Consider the following 23,092-nt stretch of genomic DNA (forward strand, 5'->3'; position numbering starts at 1 on the left):
ACAAATAATCCCTAGGATGTGTCCAGCTCCTCGCTGGCACATGATAATGACCTCATCGCTTCAGAACATCATGGTAATAAGAAATGTAAGACCGAAACCACACGTTCTTGAGTGGATGACCATAAGAACATGCAGACCAGGATACTTCAGACTTACTTAATGCAGGGTGACGGTCCACTTCCATCAGGAAGTCATCTTTAAAGAAGAGGAATCCCACGATGGAGAAGAGGTACACCAGGATGATGGCCAAAACAGCTGTGAGGAAGATGGAGCGTCCGTTCTTTGTCACGCTTCTCATTACGTTTAAAAGCGTTTCTTCCCTCCGAACGAGATCAAACAGCTACAGAGATTGAAAAAGTAAGAAAGAGAAAAGACTGAGCTTACAAAGGAGCGTGAAGAAAATGTAACAACATACAGTTCTAACAAACATCATTTCACAGCACTCATAGAGGCCAACTATGAACCTCGGTTGATGTGTCAAGGACTATAACTTTAAGTGAAAAGATGGCACTTAATACATTTGCTTAGTAAAATAGCTACAGTGCGATATAATGTGAATAATATACTGTCCACTGTAAACAGACCACAGTACAGCCTCTTGTACATTATTGTTTAAATAAACTACATAAATATAAAATAAAGAGACATACATATTTAATTCTATAGTTATTAAGTTGTAAATACTGTCCATAAAGAGCAAAACTCCTACCAGTATGCTGTAGAAGAACTCGTGTACAAACAGACCCAACATGCACACAATGACGTAACCGACATGGATAAGGAAGAAGATGTCCATGATGACCGCCTTGTACCCTCGCGTGAACGTGCCCTGGTTCCCCACAAAACTCACCAGGAACACAATTTTATTCAGCAGCTGTGAAGAGACAATGCACTGGTACCATTAGAACTGGAAACATCCTTAAGATCACATTAAAAAAAAAAGATTTCATGCTTTTCAGTGCCAGTTTTGGAGGTTCTCATCTGATATGGGTAACATGTGTGTTCTGATAGGGTCGTGTAACAATGCTGAATGTATAAATGCAATAAAGTGCATCACAAATAGCAATGTCATTTCCAATCCTTTGGAAACAAATAATCTAACATGTCAGAAATGCCAGAATGTGTGTTGTGTAGTGAATTCTAAAGCAACTACATTTCAGGAAACATTTGGAAACTAGTTATTACGTTACTTTATGTAATATTTATTACTGCGTATTGTTGGCCCGAGGCCTTTCAATTCAATATTATGGCAATATTTTTTTTACAATTTTGGTTGGTTCGCCACTTGATGCCCAACGTGAAATCTGGTTCCTGAAGTGGTGTCAACTACAAAATAAATCCCAGACTCTCAGAATCTGTTTCAGCACATGTCTCTGCTGGACTGGTTCTACATGCGGTGCCATAATGGCTGCGGAGATGCCAGCAGGAACAGACGCACAGACTGACACAACAGAGGGTAGAGTCCACAGTTTCGACATTGAAGCTCCAATTGGTTGGAAAGGCATGAAATCGCTCTTATATTGTATCTGATCACACATCAAGCACATCAGGTTCTATCATCATCATATTGTCCCCGGCAGTTTTTCATATTAAGCCAGATATCGAGCAGCTTAGCGATTAATCAGTATTAATGTTAATTATTTACTGGAATGTTTATGGTCTCTTCTAACAGAACGGAAGTTTTAAATACAATCTGACATTTCTATTCATGGTTACGGACAGCTGACAGGCTAAACGAAGCATGAATGGGCGATAATGAATTTGTCTTACGTTGGCAGCCCCCAGCAGCAGCAGCGTGGGTCCTAAACCCAGTGTGTATATAGAGCGGAGGATGACGGTGACCAGGAACGCCAGGATGCCACCAGGCCGAGGCAGGACGAACAGCATGAAGGTGCTCACAACCACGGCCACCCAAAGCAAGAAGCACAGTAGTGGCGGCAACGTACCTGCCAGACGAAATAAACAAAATATGAATTGATGAATTAATAATGTGAAACTATACTGTATGGTCTTCATTGCTTAGTATTATAGAATCTTATGGATGTAAAATGCCCCCAAAAAAGAGGGTACATTTTTTAAAACATTTATATCTTTAAATTAAAAATGAAATCAATGAAATGAATACAATTTCTGTAATTTCTCTCATTTTTCTCATGAAACACAAGAGGCAAAGGTTCTTTGCAAAAATATCTCATTTTGTGTTTTACGGAGAAAAAATATATAAATAAAGAATTACTTCATTTTTGGTAAACCCTTCCTTAAATAATGTTATTGTGTGATGAAATATGAACAAATCAATATGTATAAAGTTGACACACCAAAGCTAAAAAAATATGAATAATGTAATATGAGACTATCATAAATGTGTGATATTTCGAGCATTATGAAATAAATATAAAAAACTAGAGCTGTCAAACGATTTATCACAATTCATTGCATCCAGAATAAGTTTGTGTTTACATAATATATGTCTGTGCACTGTGCATATTAATTTTGTATTTATAAACACATACATGCATATATTTAAGAAAAATATAAAATAATAAAATTAATAAACATTTATAAATAATTTCAAATATTGGTAAGTATAAACAAACATATCTAAATATTTCCAATATATATATATATATATATATATATATAAATAAATGTATGTGTATGTTTTTGTGTTTATAAATACAAAATATAAATGAAATTAATATGTAAACACTTTTATTTTGGATGCAATTAATCACAATTAATCGTTTGACAGCCCTAGAAAAAAATGTAAAAAAAACATGTAAAAAGATGAGTTGAGACATTATTATTAAGCATGAACTACCTTCATCGCCATCATCTCCAAATGGGTAGAAAAGCGCAACTGCCAAATTGACCAGCACAGCAAAGTTAAATGAGATACTACCCCATAAAGATATATGCTTCGACACCCAGAAGAGTGGTGCGTTATCTGCAAAAACATCAATACACCAGCGTAATAAGTCAATATGAAGTCAATATAAACTTGACACAAGGTTGTGATGGTTACATTTCTCTGCAAAGCAAACCATCTCACTTCTTATTTTCTTCTGCCATCTCATTTCATTGTAGAGGTCGTCGAACTGCTGGAAGAAATCATTGACCTTGCTGCCCTGGTCGTCTCGCTCTGTGGTTGTAAACACGCGCACTTTTGATTCTTCCGTTAGGTACTCGCAGATGTTGGGCACAGGAAACACTATCTGCTCCATGGTGCGGTCATGACGCACAATCTGAAATGTGAAACATAAAAACCTCTTGTCTCATGTTATGACCAAAAATGATGAAACTAAACAATGAAACATCATAACATGACGTACTTCAATCTGAGCGGTGTGGTTGGTGAAGTATGTGAGCGCGTCATCTCCTTCGATGCTTGGGTCAGGGCCAGGTTTCAAACTCTGCTGGAGGTCTTTTCTATGCCGTGCCAACTGATCATCAGAAACACAGCAGTCAACACAGCAAATTCAACAGATATCAGAAACAACGGCTCAACAGGAGTGTATTAGTGACACATTAGTGATCGAGTCGTTTCATAATATCATGGATGAATCAGTGCATATGAGGCCGGATTAATCGATCTGATCATCTCAAAATCAAAACACATTTCAGGGGAAGCCCCCGCAGAGGAGCTCTGGTGTTTCTCTTAATGCCTGGATACGCACAGTGAGATGATCATCCAGGCCTGTGACCAAACAGCACCCTGAAAACAATTTATTGATCATTTCCAATGGATGACAGGATCAAAAGGAAGCAAAGAATCAATAACGCTCAACAGGAACCAAGCAGTTCACATTCAAGAGAAGAATCATCTGGTTGTTAACACAAGAGCCCTCGATCATTTTCACAGGGCATTGAGATCAAATGCTTTCGTTTGCCTCCTCTTAACAGGGCACAATAAGTTGGCCATCCTATCATCACAAAACCTGACACAGAGTTTATATCTCACCCAACCCAAAAGTCAGACAGGGCTACTGTTACATTTTAAAGGGGTAGTTTTACCAGTAATACAAATTCTGTCGTTATTTAGTCACCCTCATGTCATTTGAAACCTGTATAAGACTCTTTCTTCAGTGCCACACAAAAGAAGATATTTTGAGAAAAGTCTGAGTGGTTTTGTGTCCATACAATGGAAGTCAATGGGGACCAATGTTACCAACGTTTTTTCAATATATCTTCTTTTGTGGCACTGAAGAAAGAGTCATATAGAGGTTTGAAATGACATTAGGGAAAGTAAATGATGAAATAATTTTCATTTCATTTCCCTTCAACCTCGATCAAGGATGAATATGTCCAACACATAATGGCCTTAACACAGCAAACAAGATGTGAGGGAATGAAATGCTTGTCTTTCAGGCTTCTACACAAACTGATGAAAATAAATAATGTGAAGCACTAAACAGGTTATAGTTTCTCCTCATTGAGGGCTGAGCCATGTTCCAAACAACATTCCCAGGAATATTTTCATTTCACAAGTTAAAGTGATAGTTCACCCAAAAATGAAAATTCTGTCATCATTTATTCACCCTCTTGTCATTTTAAGCCTTTATGACTTTCTTTGTTCAACAGAACACAAAAGAAGATATTTTGAAGAAAGTTTGGTAACGGAACAGCACTGGCCCCCATTCACTTCTATGGCATGGAAACAAAACCAATGCAAGTGAATGGGGGCCAGTTAACAACATTCTTCAAAATACCTTCTTTTGTGTTCTGCGGAAGAAAGAAGATCATAAAGGTTTGAAATGACAAGAAGGTGAGTAAATGATGATTTTTGAGTAAACTATCACTTTTACATCATGAATCTATTTAGAAGAATAGGGAGACAGCAAAGTACATAGACGAAAACACACCAAGTAAATGTCATTCATATTGTCATCCTCCTTGTACAATGAAAAAGGAGGGCGATGAGAACATTCGTCACTCTTTGTGAAAAAGCTTATGTCATCATTCAATACGACTCACTGAGTAAATGTACATTTTTACTAAGGGTGTGCAAAGCAGCCGGTATTTGTATCTGTATTTGTATTTGTTGAGGGGGGGAAAGTATTTGTATTTGTATTCGAGTAAAATTCAAAATAGGCGTAAAAATCCAGTTTTTTTGCGTTACACTTCTAATTGACGTTATAGTGTACGTAAACAGAGTGAACATGAGAGCACCCGACTGCAGACGTCAATAATGCAGCGTAATGGAATAATCTCCCGATCAAACTCCGCTTCCCGAAAGTTATAAACTGCCTCCGGAACCCAGTTAAGGTACAAAAATCTATTCAACAAAAATAGTGATGCACGCAGTGAAGTCTTTTTTCGCTCAGCCGAGCCTTCTCTGTTGCTGTGTGGAGCAGCCAGTGTCAGTCACCTCTTTTACTCCCCGACTCCTGAATGTCACTCACTCACTCATGCGGGCATGCACTGCGGTCTCATGAGAAAACGCAGATTTTTGATATAAAGTTTTTCTTGTTCCCGAATACAAATATTTTTTTAAGTATTTGTTCGAAATAAGTATTTGTAAAAAACACGCTATTTGTGCCTTTCCGAATACCGTATTCGGGTTCGGCTCCACCCCTAATTTTTACACAACAATATGTATTCTCTCCCTATTTTTCCCAACTTTCCTCTCTTTTTCTGCGAGTCTTAGCTCTTGTTTTGTTTTCTTCAGAAACAGAAATACCGTAAAATATTTTTTTCCCTGTACAATTACAGGATATAAGCAGTGTTGGGCAAGTTACTCTGAAAAGTAATTAATTACTAGTTACTAATTACATAATCAATAGTGTAATTGGATTACTGTACAAATTACTCTCTCCAACAAGTATTTAATTACTTATTACTAATTACTTTCTATATCCTATATCCACCTTGATTTGTTAAGTGATTCAAAGAAAGACATGAAACGGCACTTTTCATTCATTCAAATAAATAATATTAAACTACATAAAGTAGTATTATTAACTGACCAAAGTATTACAAATGTGAGAATTGTACATTAAAGCACAGATTTTAAAGTTAGACTTTGAATTTTGATGTCCATTCCTTGCGCACATATATTACACTAAGTATTTAGTTTAATTACATCAGAAGTAACTGTAATTAAATTACAGTAACTAATTACTTAGTAACTAGTTACACCCAACACTGGATATAAGGATATAAAATTATATTAAATTGTTTTCCCCATTTTTCTTGTAAATTTGTCGTCTTTTTCTGTAATTTTACAGTTTTTGACCATATTTTACAAAAAATGTAACAAAAAGAAATCTTGTAAAAAAACCTGAAATTTTCTGGCAGCTGGGAAGCATATTTCCTCCCGTTTTTCTTGTAAATTTGCTGTCTTTTTCTGCAATTTTAAGTTTTTTAAATCTATTTCAAAAATATATAAAAATCTGTAAAAAACGTCGAAAATCTGTAAAAATAACAAAAGAATACAGCAAACTTTTTTTAACAGTGTACTTGCACATTTGTTCTCTCGTGTGAGGTGATGTGAGAGCGTGTCTGGAAAAACAAAGGTGGAAGAACACTCTGTTGTGTTGGAGTCATAATGAAAGCAGCCAATTAGCGACAGAAATAAATCGTCTGGCAGATGGCTGAACCCGACATGAATACAGGAGGAAGTGAAAGATTGAGACTGAGAAACACACAGCTGGCTGGAGGATTTCCTCTCCAGAGGCTTGAACTCTTCCTCACAGGGCTTTTCTATAACAGACAATGCAAATGTGCACGTGGATGGCCACGTTCTTTGTGATATTCGGTAGGTTTGTACTTTGATATTTGTTTCTTAACCAATCGTGACACCACAAGACTCCATTTTTTCCACAAGGTGTTATGCAGGAATCTCACCTGATGGGCCAGGATGTACATGTTGTGGCCAACGTCTTTAGGTTTGATCTGATACGATGTCTCTTGATCAATCTCACTTTCTGTTCCCTGAGCGTAGGCCTCTTTAATCACATCAACCTGTATATTTTCAATATGAACACAATAAATCAGAACTGATTCACTTCGACAAAATACAAATGTTTTGACTGAAAATACATTAGCAAAACTGAATAAATACATATTGTGTACATGATGACACCCTTAAAATTCAGATTATTTTGCTTACCAGTTCATTGGGTCTCATCTTGTACAGGATCTTCTCAGCATTCTCGCTGTCATGACGGCTCTCCATGATGGCCAGAAGTAGTTTAGATGCATTGTTCTGGTTTTTCATTGTATTGAAAGAGACATTTTTATTTTAATTGTTTAATTGTCATTTACATATCATGCAGTGTTGTACACTTTTTTTTTTACAACTATTTAAAAAGCTGTTTTATGGCATCATAAAACATCAAATTTGTGTGTAAATCAAAATTCAATTTCTCACACCACACAAAAATTGAAAATAAAGGCAAGGCATGAAATCGAGACCTAAAGCAACCTACAAAAGGAAAAAAACACCTTTCACATGACAAAATCCAAATATCTGTAATGCTTCAAAACAAGTGACTTCATCATCCGTAAAACGTTATTATGACTGTATCAATCGCCTCCTTCTAGGATCCACATGAGCAACGGTGCACAAAAACCTACTTTCAGCTCCAGCACGAGGTCAAGCCGGTTCTTTCCTAGCGGATCAATCGAGTTCACGATGAGTGCGATGATGATGTCAATGCCATTTGACTCGTGCCTGGCTATGCATGACTGTGGGAGAAAATGGATATCATCTATCATCCTAAAGACCTAAGTTGAAACTCCACTTGTTATCTGAAACTTGTAACAGATGCTTATTGCAAGATTTGTTTATTTATTAAGTATCTGGCGTGTAGAATAGCCTGTCCTTTCGCATAATCATTAATCAGGACAAAAATAAGTTGTCCACAGAGACAACACAAAGTCTGTGTGGAAACACATTTGTCCACTGAAGAGGAGGGGTCGATACCTGGTTCTCGTGGCATGGACCCTGGCTGTACTCTGTGATGGTCTCCAACGTCTGGTTGACCAGGTCCACATTCCTCTCATTAATGTAGAGACCCAGCAGCCCCAAACCTCCTGTGGTGCTTCCACAGATACAGTCAAGAAACTGCAGCGTCTCGCACACCAAGTTATAATTGGTCTTGTTGTTCTGGTCTCGCAGAAAGTTCTGTGTAAAGAGCACGAAAAGATTTGGACTAACAACACAAACCTAAATCTAAAGTCCTGAGTGGCCAGGTTAGTAAAGGTCTGAATAGAGACAGATTTCCAAATCTGGTTTAGGGCAACTCGAGTCGATTCATTTTTTTTAACTTTCCAAACATTAAGGTGCTTTCTTCTTATGATATGAAATGGATATTTTTAATCACTGTTGTGTGAAACATTAACATTGATGCATCTGGCAGACACCTTATCCACACAGTCTTACAACCTAGAACCTAAACAAAACCTCTGACAAGATGAGCTGCACCGCACCTGCAAAGCCCTGTTATGGTTCTCGCAGAGCAGCTGAAGGAACCGTAGGATGGGCTTCATGATGGTGATGGCCTGGCTCATCTGGGTTTCCTCCACCACCTCCTCTGTCCCTTCCAATCCGGACCCCATCAGCTCCAAATCAGGGTCCAGCTCCCGGCGGAAGGTGCTGTACGCCTTGGAGGTGACAGAGGAGGCGTCTTTCAGCTGAACCCGAATGTCCTCTCTGAGGTACAAGGAATCTCGAACTTTACAGAGCCAAAGAAAAAGAACATCAGGTTAGGAAATATTTACAGATAGTGTTATTTACAATACTGCTTTGAACTGTATGCTTTGACCAATTAAAAATGCATCAATATTTACTTTCAACGGCAACATCGAAAAATGTTTCTCCACACTTTTTTTTAGTGTACTGGAGAACTGCTATACCTATTTTACGTCACTCAGACAAGGTTGTAGTTACTGCTTTTGGTTTTACAGTAGTGATAAAATAGCTCATTGGTAACGGAACCCAAATCGTCCTAATTTTACCGTCAAACAAGCACATATTTGGCACCACATCAAGCACGAACCGAACCTGGAATCTACTTTTCTCTCGATAAAGTGTCAAATAAAAGACTGTTTCTTAATGTCCAGCCTTTGATAAACCAGCGCTACCCCTCACATGACCTCATGTGACATGATGGGCAGCAGTTGAGCAGCAGTTGAATCAGGGACAGATGTTTATTCAGACATCTGCGTGTCCTGACATTAAAGTCGCCTCGGGCAACAACTGCACTTACATGAATAGTTGTGCATTAAGAAATACATGTTTGTCAGAGACTATTCATCCAACCAATGACACAATTACAGTGTAAATGCAGCGTTTCATTTATAAGTCTGGGTTGAGTTTTAAGACTAAGCCTGTATGATAAAGCAGAACGCTGCAATTACAATACATCTGTATTTCCAGGAAGATTTGAAAAATGATGAGAAAAGGTTTTTTTCAACAAAGCACTAAAGTAAGTCAAAACAGCATTTTTTAACTTTTATTACTAGTGAATTATTTTATGACATTATTTGACATTATGTCATGACTGTATATTATTGAGAAACTTATTAGATGACAGCCACTAATATTTGGCAATTGAATCCCACCTCGAACATGTCTTTTTTGACCATATTTTACACCTGAAGAATTATTACATTTCGCAATAATCTTAATTCACAATTTGTTAGTGACTTACAATTAGTAAAGAAAATGAAGCCTACTGTAAGGCCAATGGGATTTTGTATTGTGACCATATTTTCAAGACAATTAAGCAAAGCCCAAATTCCCATTTCTGCAATCTAACTCTCATTAAAGTCATCCTGCAAAAATATATTCTATAATATACAGTATATATATATATATATATATATAATATTCTTCTTATTTTAGGATGAACAGAAAAACAGGAAGTTTACCTTTTTTATATCTCATTCCCAGACCCTCTCCCTCCTCCTCTCTCCTCCTGCAGCTCAGCTCAAACATGTTGACTGACACGCTGGAGCGGATCTCTTTCTGAGCCTGTTCCATGCGATCGTAGAAGACCTTAAAGAACTTCTCAGACTTCTTCTGCTTATGCAGCTGATTATAGAAAGAGTTCTGCGGGTGTGACGACAGGAAATGACATCAAACACAGGCACCTGCAAGATCCAGGTATATGCGTGCATTGGGCAGCACCTGTGCTTACCTGGATCTGTGTATTCCCTCCTCTAAGGAGTGCGATGCCCAGCAGAATGCTCTCCTCAAAGATCCGGTCATTCTTAGAGCTGACGATGAGATCGATGACCAGCTCAGAAGCACCAACACTGTCTAACATACACTGGATATCGGCAACACTAGTGCCTGGCTTATCATGGTCTTGCCCTGGAGAGCCACCTAAACATATACATGCACACATGTACACACAAAAACACTGTTTTAGTTATTTTGTTACAGCGTGATTGAAACCGTACAATAATCACACTCCTGTCAAAGGATTGTTTTGTTAGTTTGTCCTCTAAACACATACAAAATATACATAAATATTCTCATACAGTGCATGTCCAAAACCAATATTGTAGGTCTTTGTCATTATTTAGCATTCGTTTTAAATTGGGTTCCAACCAAATTCGAACTGAATAGACAGCAAGCCACCTCACTAGGTATTAAAACAGGGTTTATATTTTCCCAAGTCAGATTAGGTAAATCAACGTTTGGGCAACGTTCCCCAACCAGCCTCACAAGCTAGCTGTGGCGTTGACGCGTAAGAACCATTCGATCTTTCTGAAGTTCATTTCTTAAATAATTTGTTGGAGAGTTTCTGTGTACCGGACTGATGTTATGTCTTGTATTTAAAGTGACAGCACCAGCTGTGCTGAGACAGTGAATAAGTCAGTCTTCATTAGAGTCAGGTATGAGAAGAGGTGAAGTTAAGCGAGAGATTGTTTACTGTGAGCCGACTGTGTGCTGTACCTCCAGAGGAAGAGCTGTTTCCACTGCTGTAGTCCAGGGATTTGGCATGGGGCCGCTGGTTGCCGAAGTAATGGGTGAGGAGAGTCTTCCTCAGCATGTTACCCTGAGGAAGAAAGAGACACATTATGGCAGTTGACATGCTGTCCATAACCACACATAAAATGTTATACAGTATATAGTAAATATAAGTTAAGTTATATTTTAAGTTTCAGTAAATCGCCGTCTTGGAATTATACTGTAAGGTTCTTTCTGTGGTCGGAGTAGTTTTGAGATATTGAACTTTAAAGTTTTTGCATTTCATATAGCAAAAATGATATGAGGAACAAAACTCTTTTATACATGAAAAAGACAGAGACCCTTAATGTATTCCAAATGTACAATATCAACATTTCCTGAAATTTGTAAATGGGGTTTTTTGGAACAGGTCAAACGCAGATAGAACCTTCTGATTCTGAAAAATCACTTTCGGTTTAGAATTATAAGGTTCTATCTGCAAAACATTCATTAAAGCAATACATTTTCAAGCAACACAAACAATTTACTTATAACTTTTGTTAAAACATAAAAATCAGTGTATAATAATGTGCAAAAAAGGTACATTTACATGGCTTTTATGACACTTATTTCATATTTTAGGATGCTTTTTTCTTGTTCAAGTCGAGCATAAAAGGCCGTGCTAAATGTTGTATCGATGTTTTGTCCACAGACGGTGGGACAGATCAAATTACTTTTTAGAGATGAGTATGGCTGAAAAAACATAATTGTAATCAAGACTTTTGACGTTGTTGACTATTTGGCATTATGATATTATATTACTGCATTATGAGAGTCTATGTAAACACAGGTATTAGGAAGCTAGCGCTGCTGGCTAGTGTTGTGTCAATAAATATAAAAAAAATTAATCTCCTCAACAAAACCTAAACGAAACAAAAAATACTGTCGTTTGAGCTGCTCTCGTTGACCAGAGTATCAATAAAACAGTCAACCTTGAGGTTTCTTTTAAACATTGTTTTGTGTTGCACTGTTCCCTCAGATATTCCCCGTCACTGAGGAGTCAGGTTACATGACAAAGAAAGATGATCCTGATTGGTCGTCTTGTGTGTATTCAAAGTGCTGATTGGCTCTTGCAGATAGAACCTTATAGCACCAAATTGTAATTCGATTTTGTAGATAGAACCTTTTTGTTTTCTTAAAAAAAGTCCAAAAAATCACACATTTAAAAAAAAGCATGGCATACTGTAAAGAAGTTGTCACAGAAAAAGAATGTGAATAACTCAATTTTGACCAAAATGTCTGATAGAACCTTATCATTCTAAGGCGACGAAATGTAAAATATTTCCTCGGTTTGTAAACGCACACATTCTGTGTTCACAGTAATGAAATATAATAGATTATAAACCTCCTCAAAACTAAATTTTGGCCTTACATTTAATTTGCCTTAAACCTATTATTGACATTGTTAGCTGCAATCCGTAACATTGCCATCTCCGTTTAAAAAATGAATTTTTGTATTGCAGGTTATTTACGTACTTATGTTTACATGTCTTAAAGTCAAATCATGTCAAACTCCCACAAACTTGTACCCGACAGCTTAACTTACAAAGGTAAGGAGACCGTTTTGATGAATTAATTTTTAGATACTTGCTCAATAACTAATTTGTGTTTTATTAACTAAAAGTTATAGTTGCGTCAAATAAGTAATGAATGCTTTTATTGTCGCTTCAAAAAATGATTAATTTCATATAACCATACAAAACTTAAAAAATGTGAGTGACTTTCATTTCCTCTTCTGAATCTTCTCACACTTTTACGTGTTTCCCTCCCAACCGTGTCGGATAAAAACTCACGCTCACATGGGATAACGTTTTACATAACTGGAATAAACTGTCGTAATTGCTGTAATTATGCCAGAAGTGCAGCGGAAACCTTGGGGAGGCAGAGGGTGAAAGCCGAAGGTAGAAAGCAGACGGCCGCCTCAAAAATCTATTTCCCAGTGGGAGAGAAAACTGAACGTGTGAAAAAGTGAGAGAGTGAGGGGGCTGGCACAGAGACTGAAAGAGCGAGAGAGAAAGATTAACAGAGAGAGAGAGAAAGAGTTACGTAACACCTGGTGGCAGCTTGCTGAGCGATCAAGTGGAAGGCACGACGGAGGGAGCAGGGTGGTACAGAATCTGTGTCTGCTTGCCTAATATTCTCCTGTTTCTTGGTAATTCTTCATGTTTGTCCTGTTCTTTCTCTTTTATACATCCGGTAGAAGACAGTTGCAACTTTTTGAGGTGGCAAGAGAAAATGACATAACTGGATGTCACTAAAGTTATCTTTGTTCCTATGGAAACCAGCACAGTGGCAAACATGTCTCTATTATAATGTTTTAACCTTATACACTGTTTTGGATTTCCTATAAATTGATAACCGTTTAAATCTATAATCAATCAATAAAAAGAGTTACATTTATCATTCATTAACAAAACATTCGATTTTTATCTTCTTTTTTATCACTTCTAATCCTAACTTTCTGTACTGTTAAAAAATGAGAATAACAATATATACAGTACATGACACTGCATTTTTAATCTATCCAGATGAACAGAAGGCATTCTGAATTATGCATCAACATCTTTAAAGTTCAGAAAATGGCAGAAATGCTTAGACAATTATCACAACCTTCTGCGCTGCGGCGCTCAAGAGGATGACACGCGAGATCCGTGCGGCCGCGTGCACGCCATCAGGAGAATGACAAACTGCCACAGAGAGAAGACACTTTCCTCTCCCACTCCGACAAGCACGTGTTGTTGATGTTCCTGCTCTCAGTAAACACTCGGCCTCATCAGCAGTCAGTGCAGACTGTGTCTGCTCCGACTGTCTGGATGAACCGACACACACACTCACAGCAGGTGAACATTAGGATCTGATAAAAACTCCGAACACTTGTGAAGGCAAGCATCATGATTGCAATTCGTACTTGAGGTTGAAAAGATACTTTATCCCAAAATGAACAATCTTTTATCATTTACTCACCGTAATGTCATTGACTTTCTTCTGGCACAAATTAAGATATTTTAAAGAATATTGGTAACCAAACGACACTGGACCCCAATGACTTTTATTGTTTGGAGACAAAACCACGGAGACATCTCAAAATACCTGTTCCAAAGAAGAAAGAGTCATCTACAGGTTTTGAATAACATGAGGAACAAATAATGACAGAGTATATATTTTCCCTTTACGCCCATACTTTACACCTAACTTTGTTTAAACCCCTAATTCTTAGACTTCCAAGAGCAAGCAATCAGAAAAACCAAGCGACTGCATGGCAACGCAATGGCAACCAGTCCAAAAACCCAAACAACTGCATAACGATGCACTGGCCCCCATAGCAACCACTGTCTTAGCAATCACCTATGACACCCTAACATCTGCATAACAACGCTCTAGAAGCCATGGAAACACTTAGTTGTGACTCACAACAACCATATAGATTTACACGGCATGCACCTATTTACTCTCGCATGTTTTCTCAGAATCTGTTCGCTTTCTCACAAAATCAGCTGAAGTGGGGGAGTTCAGCATCCTTGCTGCAGGTTTTCTTGCACTTCTGCAGGGGATTTTAGATGGGAAGACAAATAAGGAAAAGTGAAAGATGAAGGTAATGGGACCGGTCTGACTCATCCGTCTGCTGCTGCATGGGAGAGGAAAAAACCATCAGTGCAGGTGAAGCGAGGACGGTGGGAACAAAGAGAAAGAGACAGAGAGAGAGATAAAGCAGCAAGACAGAGAAGGAGAGGGCGATATATATAGAGAGAGACAAGGGTGAGGGAGAGATAGAAGAATAGATACACTAGGGGAGTGGAGGTAGCTGACTTCTTTAAAATGTGCACGGGCACGCCACACTGCGTCTGGCCCGGCTAAGCCTGGGATGCTCCAGCGAGCTTAAAAATGCCCTGCTCTGCTGTCTGCAGGTGCCCGAGTGCTCAGGATGGAGATCCAGAGAGAGAGAGAGAGAGTCTGATTCAGGCTCAGTTTAAGGCCTCACGGCTCCCCACTGGGTCATATCGACTGCAATTACAGCACATGGGGCTCTGCTCTAGGGTTACAGCTGCCATAGTCTGTTTTCCAAGTTTTGGATGTGTTAAAAAATTGATTAAAGGAGGAGAGAAGGGAGGGAGAAAGAGAAAGAGTGTCAGAACATTAAACCAGCGCTTGCGGCAACGTCCACTGGATTAAAATCTATACATAAGATTGCACCCAAGCAACACAAGAGCAGTCATCCCTTTCATGCAGTATTGAGTTTTATTTACACATTTAAAGGTGAACTACGGTATTTCTAGAGTACTAGTGTAACCAAATGGAGAAGGGAATAAAGATAAAAATGCATACGCAATGAGGTATTATTCATCATTCAAAGTTCAATACTTATCAGCAATACTAATAGTGATGCCTGCAAACATGCATCAAGTGTCCTATGGTTATAATGCCACAGTATAATAAAAGTTAAAAAATGTCCAACATAATGTATAATAAATTGACAGCTGAGGCACACTATAACCCCCCAAACATTCCTTGCCGATTTCAGCCAAGGAGGTTACTTCAGATGTTAACCACTGCAGCTGCAATTTCTCACCCAACCCAAAAGACCTCCAATACTAATTTGACACAGTAAACTTAATGGAGTGAAACTTTGCTACTATGCGCTGCCATTTTTAAGGGTAGAGCAAGTACTTTGGCTTTGGGTGGAATGGATTTATTGAGGAGAACGAGCGAGAGAAAAATCAATACACCTAAAACCTCATCGGACAGTCTAGACATGAACATCACGGACATATCTTCTCCAGAGTTGAAAAACACCAGCATAACAAAAACTGGGGAAGAAAGAAAGAGTGAGCAAGAATTCTATGTAACCGTGTTTCTAAGGTCCATGGAGTGCATAAAGTCTTTTCTTTAAGTTTCCATGTTGCTTTTTCTTTCAAGAGTTTCTGTTGCATCATATGCTACCTTAGATAACTTGGGACTGGCTCTGTCTTAAAGGAACAGTTCACATAAAAATGCTAAGTTATTGCGTACATACAGTAACATGAAGAACGTCTGCAAGCCTTTCTTGCTTTGACAGACTTTCATAGCTCATAATGACCATGTCTCAACCTATGGAAGGATCTGAGTCAAGATTTCACAAATGTAAAAAGCTTCATAACATGAAGGTAAGTCTTTTTTTTACAGTGATGCAATAATTCTGATATAACTTTTCCATCACTATCATATCCTCTGCATTTCCTTACTATAACACATTGTATTCCTCATCACGTATTTAACAGCAAAGAGCAGAACAAGAGGGCGTCACTAACTCAAGATTCCTGTAAGCATCCACCCAGTCCAGTGGCCTGACCGTTCTGCGATTGGTCCCGAGGTCCCTTGTGACCTGCTCTCAGTGGCAGCAGTGTTCAGTGCGGTTCTCCTCATAAACAGTGCCACCAGCAGCAAAACAAATTAGCCCCGCATGTGAGAGCAATTGGAGAGATTGTTGATTTTCAGGCTGGTCCAAGACAAACATCAGCAGGCAAATAAACAAGCACTGCTGAAGATGGCTGTTCGGAAGTAGGGCATGTGATCGCCTAATGTCGTTAGGGGCACAGAACGTGTTTGTAAGATGAACTGTATGACATCAGAGAACCAGGGGAAAAACAGCACAACCTACACACCCGAACACTTGCCCACTGAAGTGAGCATTTACACACAAACAGGTACTTAGGACTCAATTACAGCTGCTGTGCTCGTGTGATAAATCCACTATAAAAGCAAATAAAAGCGAACAGCATCCGTGATTCTGATAATTAACACTGATAACATCTGTTGCCCAAGCAGTTATATAAAGTATCCGTCTTTTCTAGGTGGAGGTGTCATTTCTGAAAGAGCCTCCACCAGGCCCTTTATACTTCTTTAAATGATATTGAACATATAATAAGACAAAGATTTATTCACCTTTGTCATCCGAAACTCCAGTGACTTTCTTTCTTCTGCAGAAGATCCTTGGGCCAACTGAGCTTAAAAGTGCGAAATGTTCTAAAACTTATATTAGACAAACTCTCAACCATGTCAAGGCTGTAAGAAAGAATTTAGATATTTTCTTTGGCAAATGAATGCTTAAACATATTAGAACCTCCTATTTAAAGTTTCCAGTTTATCAAAGAAATTCATTTAAAAATTGTATGTGATATTTATCCTTCTGGAGAGTTTATATATTGTGTAAATTCTGTAAATAATTTCCAGAAAACACAGAGCATATTTTCTTTCAGAGCATATTTTTCTTTCATTCCTGGACAAAGTGCAATAATTATGGTTAAATTTAACATGTCGTTTATATAAAATTAAATATGGAAAAAGGTGAAAGGTTTTTTTTTATTAATAACTTACTTTTGTTAGCTGAGAATTTTATTCCCAAATGTAATTTTTTTAAATCACCCGGTTTATAGTATTTAAAAATTATTTGGGACAATATTCAAAAACGCTGTCAAAAGCAAATAATAAAAAGCTGGAATTTTGTTAGACTTATTAGATAATATAAATTACATTTCTTGTTTTGTATTTATTTATATGGATGGATTGACAATTTAGTTTTTTATTTCTTTTTTGTCTTCTTTGTTGTTTGGTTTGTATTATCTTTTATAATTTTTTCTTGTCGTAGCCCCTCTTAAAATGGATGTTTTTGAATGTAAACTGTATACAATCTTGTTTTGTAATGTTTTTGTTATACTTTAATAAAAAAGAGCTTTTTATCGCAGATGAAATCGATGCAATTGAATTGCCACTGCTTTTACATGAAGGTGGTTATGAGGACAATAGGCCTATTTCACATAGGTGTGCTTTTCCACATAAAAATCACAAAAAATAAATCTACTTCGGTTAATGGACTTATTAATCGAACACTTTAAAAAAAAGATATCAGCTGACATTCTTGCACAATGAGAATTTAAGCGGTGTCGTCAGCAAGTCGTTTCCCATCGAGCTTTTCATCAACGCAGTCGGGAGGAAACAACTGCGCTCGCCTGCAGATTTAAGCCAGGCCGCCTCGCCGCCGCGAGAGTTTTTTGGCACACGTCAGCATGACATCAGAGCAAGGCGGACGTCACTCGGACACATTTCTAACCGGCATGCATCTTGCGCTGATCACCGGTGATCGATCCTGTGCAGAATTTGGCCATCTCGAACAAGCCTATTATCCTCACGCAATAGGGAGGCTCAGAGATGACGTATTTTTGTATGCAAAACCCGGAAGCAAGTAAGCATTTTAGGACTTCCGGTTCCATCGCTCCAAAGTCTATGGGTTTTTTTTAATGGGTTTTTGGTAAATCTCCCAAAATAAGGTCTGTGGTAAACAAAACCTCTAAATATTTTCTAGCTTTATTCTATGACATAAAACTCATCAATCATAACGCGCTTGGGGTATTTTAAAGCCTATTGTCTCTTAAAAACGGCGGTTGCTAACAAGTTGCTAAAAGGGACTACTTCCTTTGGCGGGGACGTTAAACATCATTGCGCATATAAAGCTCACAAATAATGCAACATGCACAAATCCCTCAAAACGTAGATGCGGATTCATTCACAGAGTAATTACTTACCAGGGAACACATTTTTAATCAAGTTTGTAAGAGTTGTTGGAGGCTTGGTGGTGGTGACGTTGATATCGAGCGAACTTAAGTGTAGTCTGTTTATAGCATCGTGTTAGCTTTTATCTTCTGCCGATTGTATTTCGGCTTCAAAAGTAAAAACTGTTGTGTTCATTTGGAAAGATAATCTTGATAGACAAAACATGTAAACATCATAAACCTTTGTTAATCACAGAGCTTATTTTTGCGATCTTCCAAAAGTCTATGGGGAAAGTGCAAAGGCTTTCGGTCGAGGGAACCAGCGTGGCATTTACTTCCGGGGTACGTCTACAGAAATACGTCATCTCTGAACCACTCTATCGGCATGATCGAGTGCTGAGCTGCGTTCCATTTGATAGGGTTCCCAGGCAGTGTTCACTGCTCCCTACTCCCTGAGCACGGGATATCCGTTGAAGAGGACTTCGCAGACAAAAAACGCTCTGCAACATCATCAAAGAAAGGCTACGGCATGGTTGCGCAGATTATAATATAAATAAATATTGCAACTTTACTTTAAAATTTTAAAGAAATAAACATAAACGTAACACGCATCATGTATCTAATCAATATAATCTTAACTTCTGTTTATGCTTGCATTTGTTATTTGACTGATGCAGCTTTGATTATTTGAAACTCTACTGATGTGCAGTATAAAAATACATTTTAATTTGGTCAACTATGTGAAGATGTGTTCTTAATCCATGGTCGCGTCGGTCTCATCTCGCTTTTTCCCTAAGTGGTACAGCCGCTCTTTACTAAAAGCTGCACCTGTTAAGCAAACAAAGCATAATTTTGTGCAATTACTGCCCGTCAGTTGAGTCCGTGACAAAACATTTTGCTGCGTTTACATATTGTTAATTACCGCATAATATAATTCATAAAAAAAGAAGTTTAATTTGTTTCATAAAACAAGTTGATTTTATAATGCCTAATTTTTTTGCAATTTTATGTTTTTAAGGCGAATAAGAGACTATTTTTCCCTATATATTTCATCATTGAGGATTTCTTTAAAAAAGTCTAAAAATCTCGTCTCGTGGGATAAGTGTCTCGTCACACCCCAATGCATATCTATAAGGAACATGATCTATGCTCTTGCGGAGTACATCCCGATCCTGAAGTCTCCTCAGTAAAGCCCATACCTTCTGAGCACCGTGGACCTCCTGTGGTATCATCTACAGGTGTGTTTTTACTGACAAAATGCAAATGAACCACATGTACCCATTCATTTCCATGGCGACCACACACTTGATGACTTCTTTAGGTGGTGGTGGAGGGTTAAGACAACACAAGACACACACACACACACACACACACACACACACACACACACACACACAAACACACTTTCAGGTTTAACAGCACAGCAAAGGTCAGACTATATAAAAACCCACTAATGGTGTGTTCACACGAAACGCAAACAATCGCGTTCCACGCTCTTTATTACTTGTGGGAAAAGTTTGTTATTTTCACGTGAGTGACGTGAAAAATATCACGCGACAGGCAGTGCCTTCACGTGTCCGGACCCGTCAAACAGTAGGCGTCAAAGAGCTCTTTGCGCAAACTTCTTGCTCGAGTTGAAATTAATCGCGTCGCCTGCCTCGAGTTCGCATTTATTCACATCTTTGCATTGACTTTGTATGTAATTTACTCATGCAAATCGCTTAATTCGCATTTGGTGTGAAGCCAGCATAACACTAACAGCTGGTGCTCTACCAATAAAGATGTGAACTCGGAACTAAACCATTTCTTAATAAATGTCCTTGCTGGTCTTATGGTAATTGATTCATCGGTGCACATGCACTGTATATTTTATAACAAAATGATTTGTTTTCATAACATTTCATTAAACTGTAATAACGTTCTTTGTTATATCAGCAGAAAAAAAGGTGTTTCAGAGGCAAAGACCGCATAGGCAGTGAGGGCTAATATTACCCAACTAGATTTTTCACTGCCCATGAAAAACTCGCCCCCACAATACCAGGGTGCCGTTGGAGATTAAACACCAGCCTCCGTCTGACCACTCGGAACAGTCTAGGGTTAAACGTGTGTGTGTGTGTGTGTAGGTTTTTCGTCTGGGAGCTCTAAACGATCTGGTGAATGTGTGTGGGCTGAAACAGTCGTATTCCACTGCACCCATCAGGGACACCTCCTTACACAAGTGTGCATACGTGCGGACGCGTTTTAGACCATGTACACTCTCGGCCACCGCCAGCGGCGCATGTGCGCATCTGCATGTGTGTGAGGGGCTTAACTGTGTGAGGTTGTTAATCTGAAAAGCTGCTTTGCCTCTGGGCGTTAGTGTGAAACTTGGCTGGAGGGAGATATAGACAGGATGAGAGAAAGAAAGAGAGAGAGGGAAGTATGGTGTGTTATGTAACGGGGCTTTTCTTCCTTTCGTCAACAAACAGGAGAGGCCCGTTTATACACACACCAAGTCATCACACACGTACACACCAAGTTAGTCACCGCAAACACACTGCAGTCGCATGAGAGAGCTTACTTCAAGGGCACGCTTCGCTCGTGAACGTGAGGTAGTGCTCTGTGTCACACATGCATACAAATACATTCCAGAACTTGATGTCAGTACATAACACATAGCGGTTTGTGAACGTTTTGTAATAAGAGCTGGACGCACGGAACAGAAAGATCCTGGAAAAGAGAAAAAGTCCTCGCTGAGGAACACAAGCGGCTTGGATGCTTTTCAAAAGGTTTTTACACATACACCAAGTTGTGCTTATGGTCTTTTATAGCTTTCTGAAAAAGATGAACCCTCGTGCCTGAGATGTGAGAACGCCCTCAAGAACCTGCCAACATTTGTACTGAATTAAGCCAAACTATGATGTAATCTACTACGTTAGTGCTGTACAAAAACAAATCCCTGAGGACATAGCACGTTTATTTAAAAGTCAACATCGAGTTAAAAGTCACAAACGAATGCAAGATAAGACTATTTATACATACAGAAACAATTTTATTTTTGTTTAAAATAAAAGCCTTTACCATCACATGGCTTAGAACAAAAGGTTTTTCTATTCTAGGTTACTGTAAAAAAGATTTTTCAACGTAATTGTGTCAGTAATTATAATGAAATAATAAATGAAAATGTAATATTATAAAATATAATAAGAAAATGTGTTTAAAATATATTTGAATTTCATTTAAACGTATTTAATGTTTTTTAATGCACCTGTTGTTTCCCTTTATGTCAGAAATTCATTGCAAAAAAGCAACGCTCCAAACACAATAATCAAAACTACACACAAACAGTTTTAGGATCCCTTCATAGGAACCAAACCCTCCCTGCAACCTTAAGTGACCCTGTGTACCCTAAACCTCACACACACCAGCTATAGATCTATAAACTGTATAAACACTGGGGAAAACAGAAAGATAAAGACACAGTTCCCCAAGTTTTGTGGTCTATGTTCTGTTGTGACCATTTGGGCATTACCACCAATCTAAGATTACAGCTGAACAACAGCACCTGCTCGACATTACAACATTTTGTACATAGTGTGCAGACGGGAACACACTCATATTCACCTCGTCCACCACGTTTACACAGAAGATCATTTGACAAAGAGAGAGAGAGAGAGAGAGAGAGAGAGAGAGAGAGAGAGAGAGAGCGAGAGATAGAGACCAAGGCCAATTATATCTGCTCATGAGTCATGACCTGCTGCTCAGCAACCAAATCACAAAGTCATAAGAGAAAGAGACAGAAAGAGAATAAGACAGATTTGATCCATTTTAATTCTTTGTGCATTTAATGTCACTTTTAATTTGACTTTCATTTTTGAAGATTTATAATTTCCGTTTTTATTCAGCATTGTTATTATTCATTTCACGCCATTGTTTTATTTCATCTGTTACTACTAAAATGCTTAATTTAGACTATTGACATTTTATATGACTCTTATTTTTTCACTACTTTAGCAATTGAACATTTTCTGCAAATCAACTAAAAGAGAGAGAGAATAGATTCTAGTTATTCAAGAATTCAAACACGCACACACACAAAATCAAAGCCTTACAGAAAAACACTGAGATAAACAAGCCCTAAACGATGAGAGAGACAGACAAAACCAAGCCGAGAGAGGGAGAGAGAGAGAGAACGTGATGAGACACGTGAGGTTGGCTCAGACACTGCAGGCCGGTTACGTAAACACCCCCCCGCTCAGACTCCTCATGGACTCAGCAGACACGGCTGCTCTCCAATCCCTCTGCCTGCTGCTGCGCCATGCTTTTTCTCCTCCCTCACATGGCTTCTCACATGCTCCCCCCTCCTACTCTCTCTCTCCCCGGGGAGCCGCTGGTCTGTGCAGAATAGGCCTGCGTGAAACTGCAGCACCACTCTCAGGGCAGGAATAACACAGCAAAGGAACCAAACCACACAGAGAACGAGTCAGTTTCAGTATAAACACACAAACACGGACGTGGAATGAAGCAAACCTCGGGTTGGAGAACGCGTCTCAACTGCTTCTAAAGTGTGTTTTAATATATTTTTACTTGGTCTGGCATAATACACCGAGAAAACTATGAGTAAGGC

General features: G+C 38.5%; 1 protein-coding gene across 1 annotated transcript in view; it reads right to left on the reverse strand.

Annotated features, from left to right (window-relative positions):
• Positions 1 to 23,092, reverse strand: part of itpr2 (inositol 1,4,5-trisphosphate receptor, type 2) — a 69,957-nt gene that overhangs the window by 12,003 nt on the left and 34,862 nt on the right. The window contains exons 38-51 of the mRNA XM_057347334.1: positions 10,910 to 11,012; positions 10,146 to 10,333; positions 9,877 to 10,057; positions 8,434 to 8,678; positions 7,928 to 8,128; positions 7,579 to 7,689; positions 7,112 to 7,207; positions 6,847 to 6,963; positions 3,333 to 3,443; positions 3,053 to 3,245; positions 2,822 to 2,947; positions 1,771 to 1,946; positions 710 to 874; positions 157 to 340 (exon numbers count right to left, since the gene is read on the reverse strand). Coding sequence (XP_057203317.1) covers positions 157 to 340; positions 710 to 874; positions 1,771 to 1,946; positions 2,822 to 2,947; positions 3,053 to 3,245; positions 3,333 to 3,443; positions 6,847 to 6,963; positions 7,112 to 7,207; positions 7,579 to 7,689; positions 7,928 to 8,128; positions 8,434 to 8,678; positions 9,877 to 10,057; positions 10,146 to 10,333; positions 10,910 to 11,012 — 2,197 coding nt within the window. The remainder of the gene's footprint in view (positions 1 to 156; positions 341 to 709; positions 875 to 1,770; positions 1,947 to 2,821; positions 2,948 to 3,052; positions 3,246 to 3,332; positions 3,444 to 6,846; positions 6,964 to 7,111; positions 7,208 to 7,578; positions 7,690 to 7,927; positions 8,129 to 8,433; positions 8,679 to 9,876; positions 10,058 to 10,145; positions 10,334 to 10,909; positions 11,013 to 23,092) is intronic.

The sequence above is a fragment of the Triplophysa rosa genome, linkage group LG12 (genome assembly GCF_024868665.1).
Source record: "Triplophysa rosa linkage group LG12, Trosa_1v2, whole genome shotgun sequence".
Classification (NCBI taxonomy): domain Eukaryota; kingdom Metazoa; phylum Chordata; class Actinopteri; order Cypriniformes; family Nemacheilidae; genus Triplophysa; species Triplophysa rosa.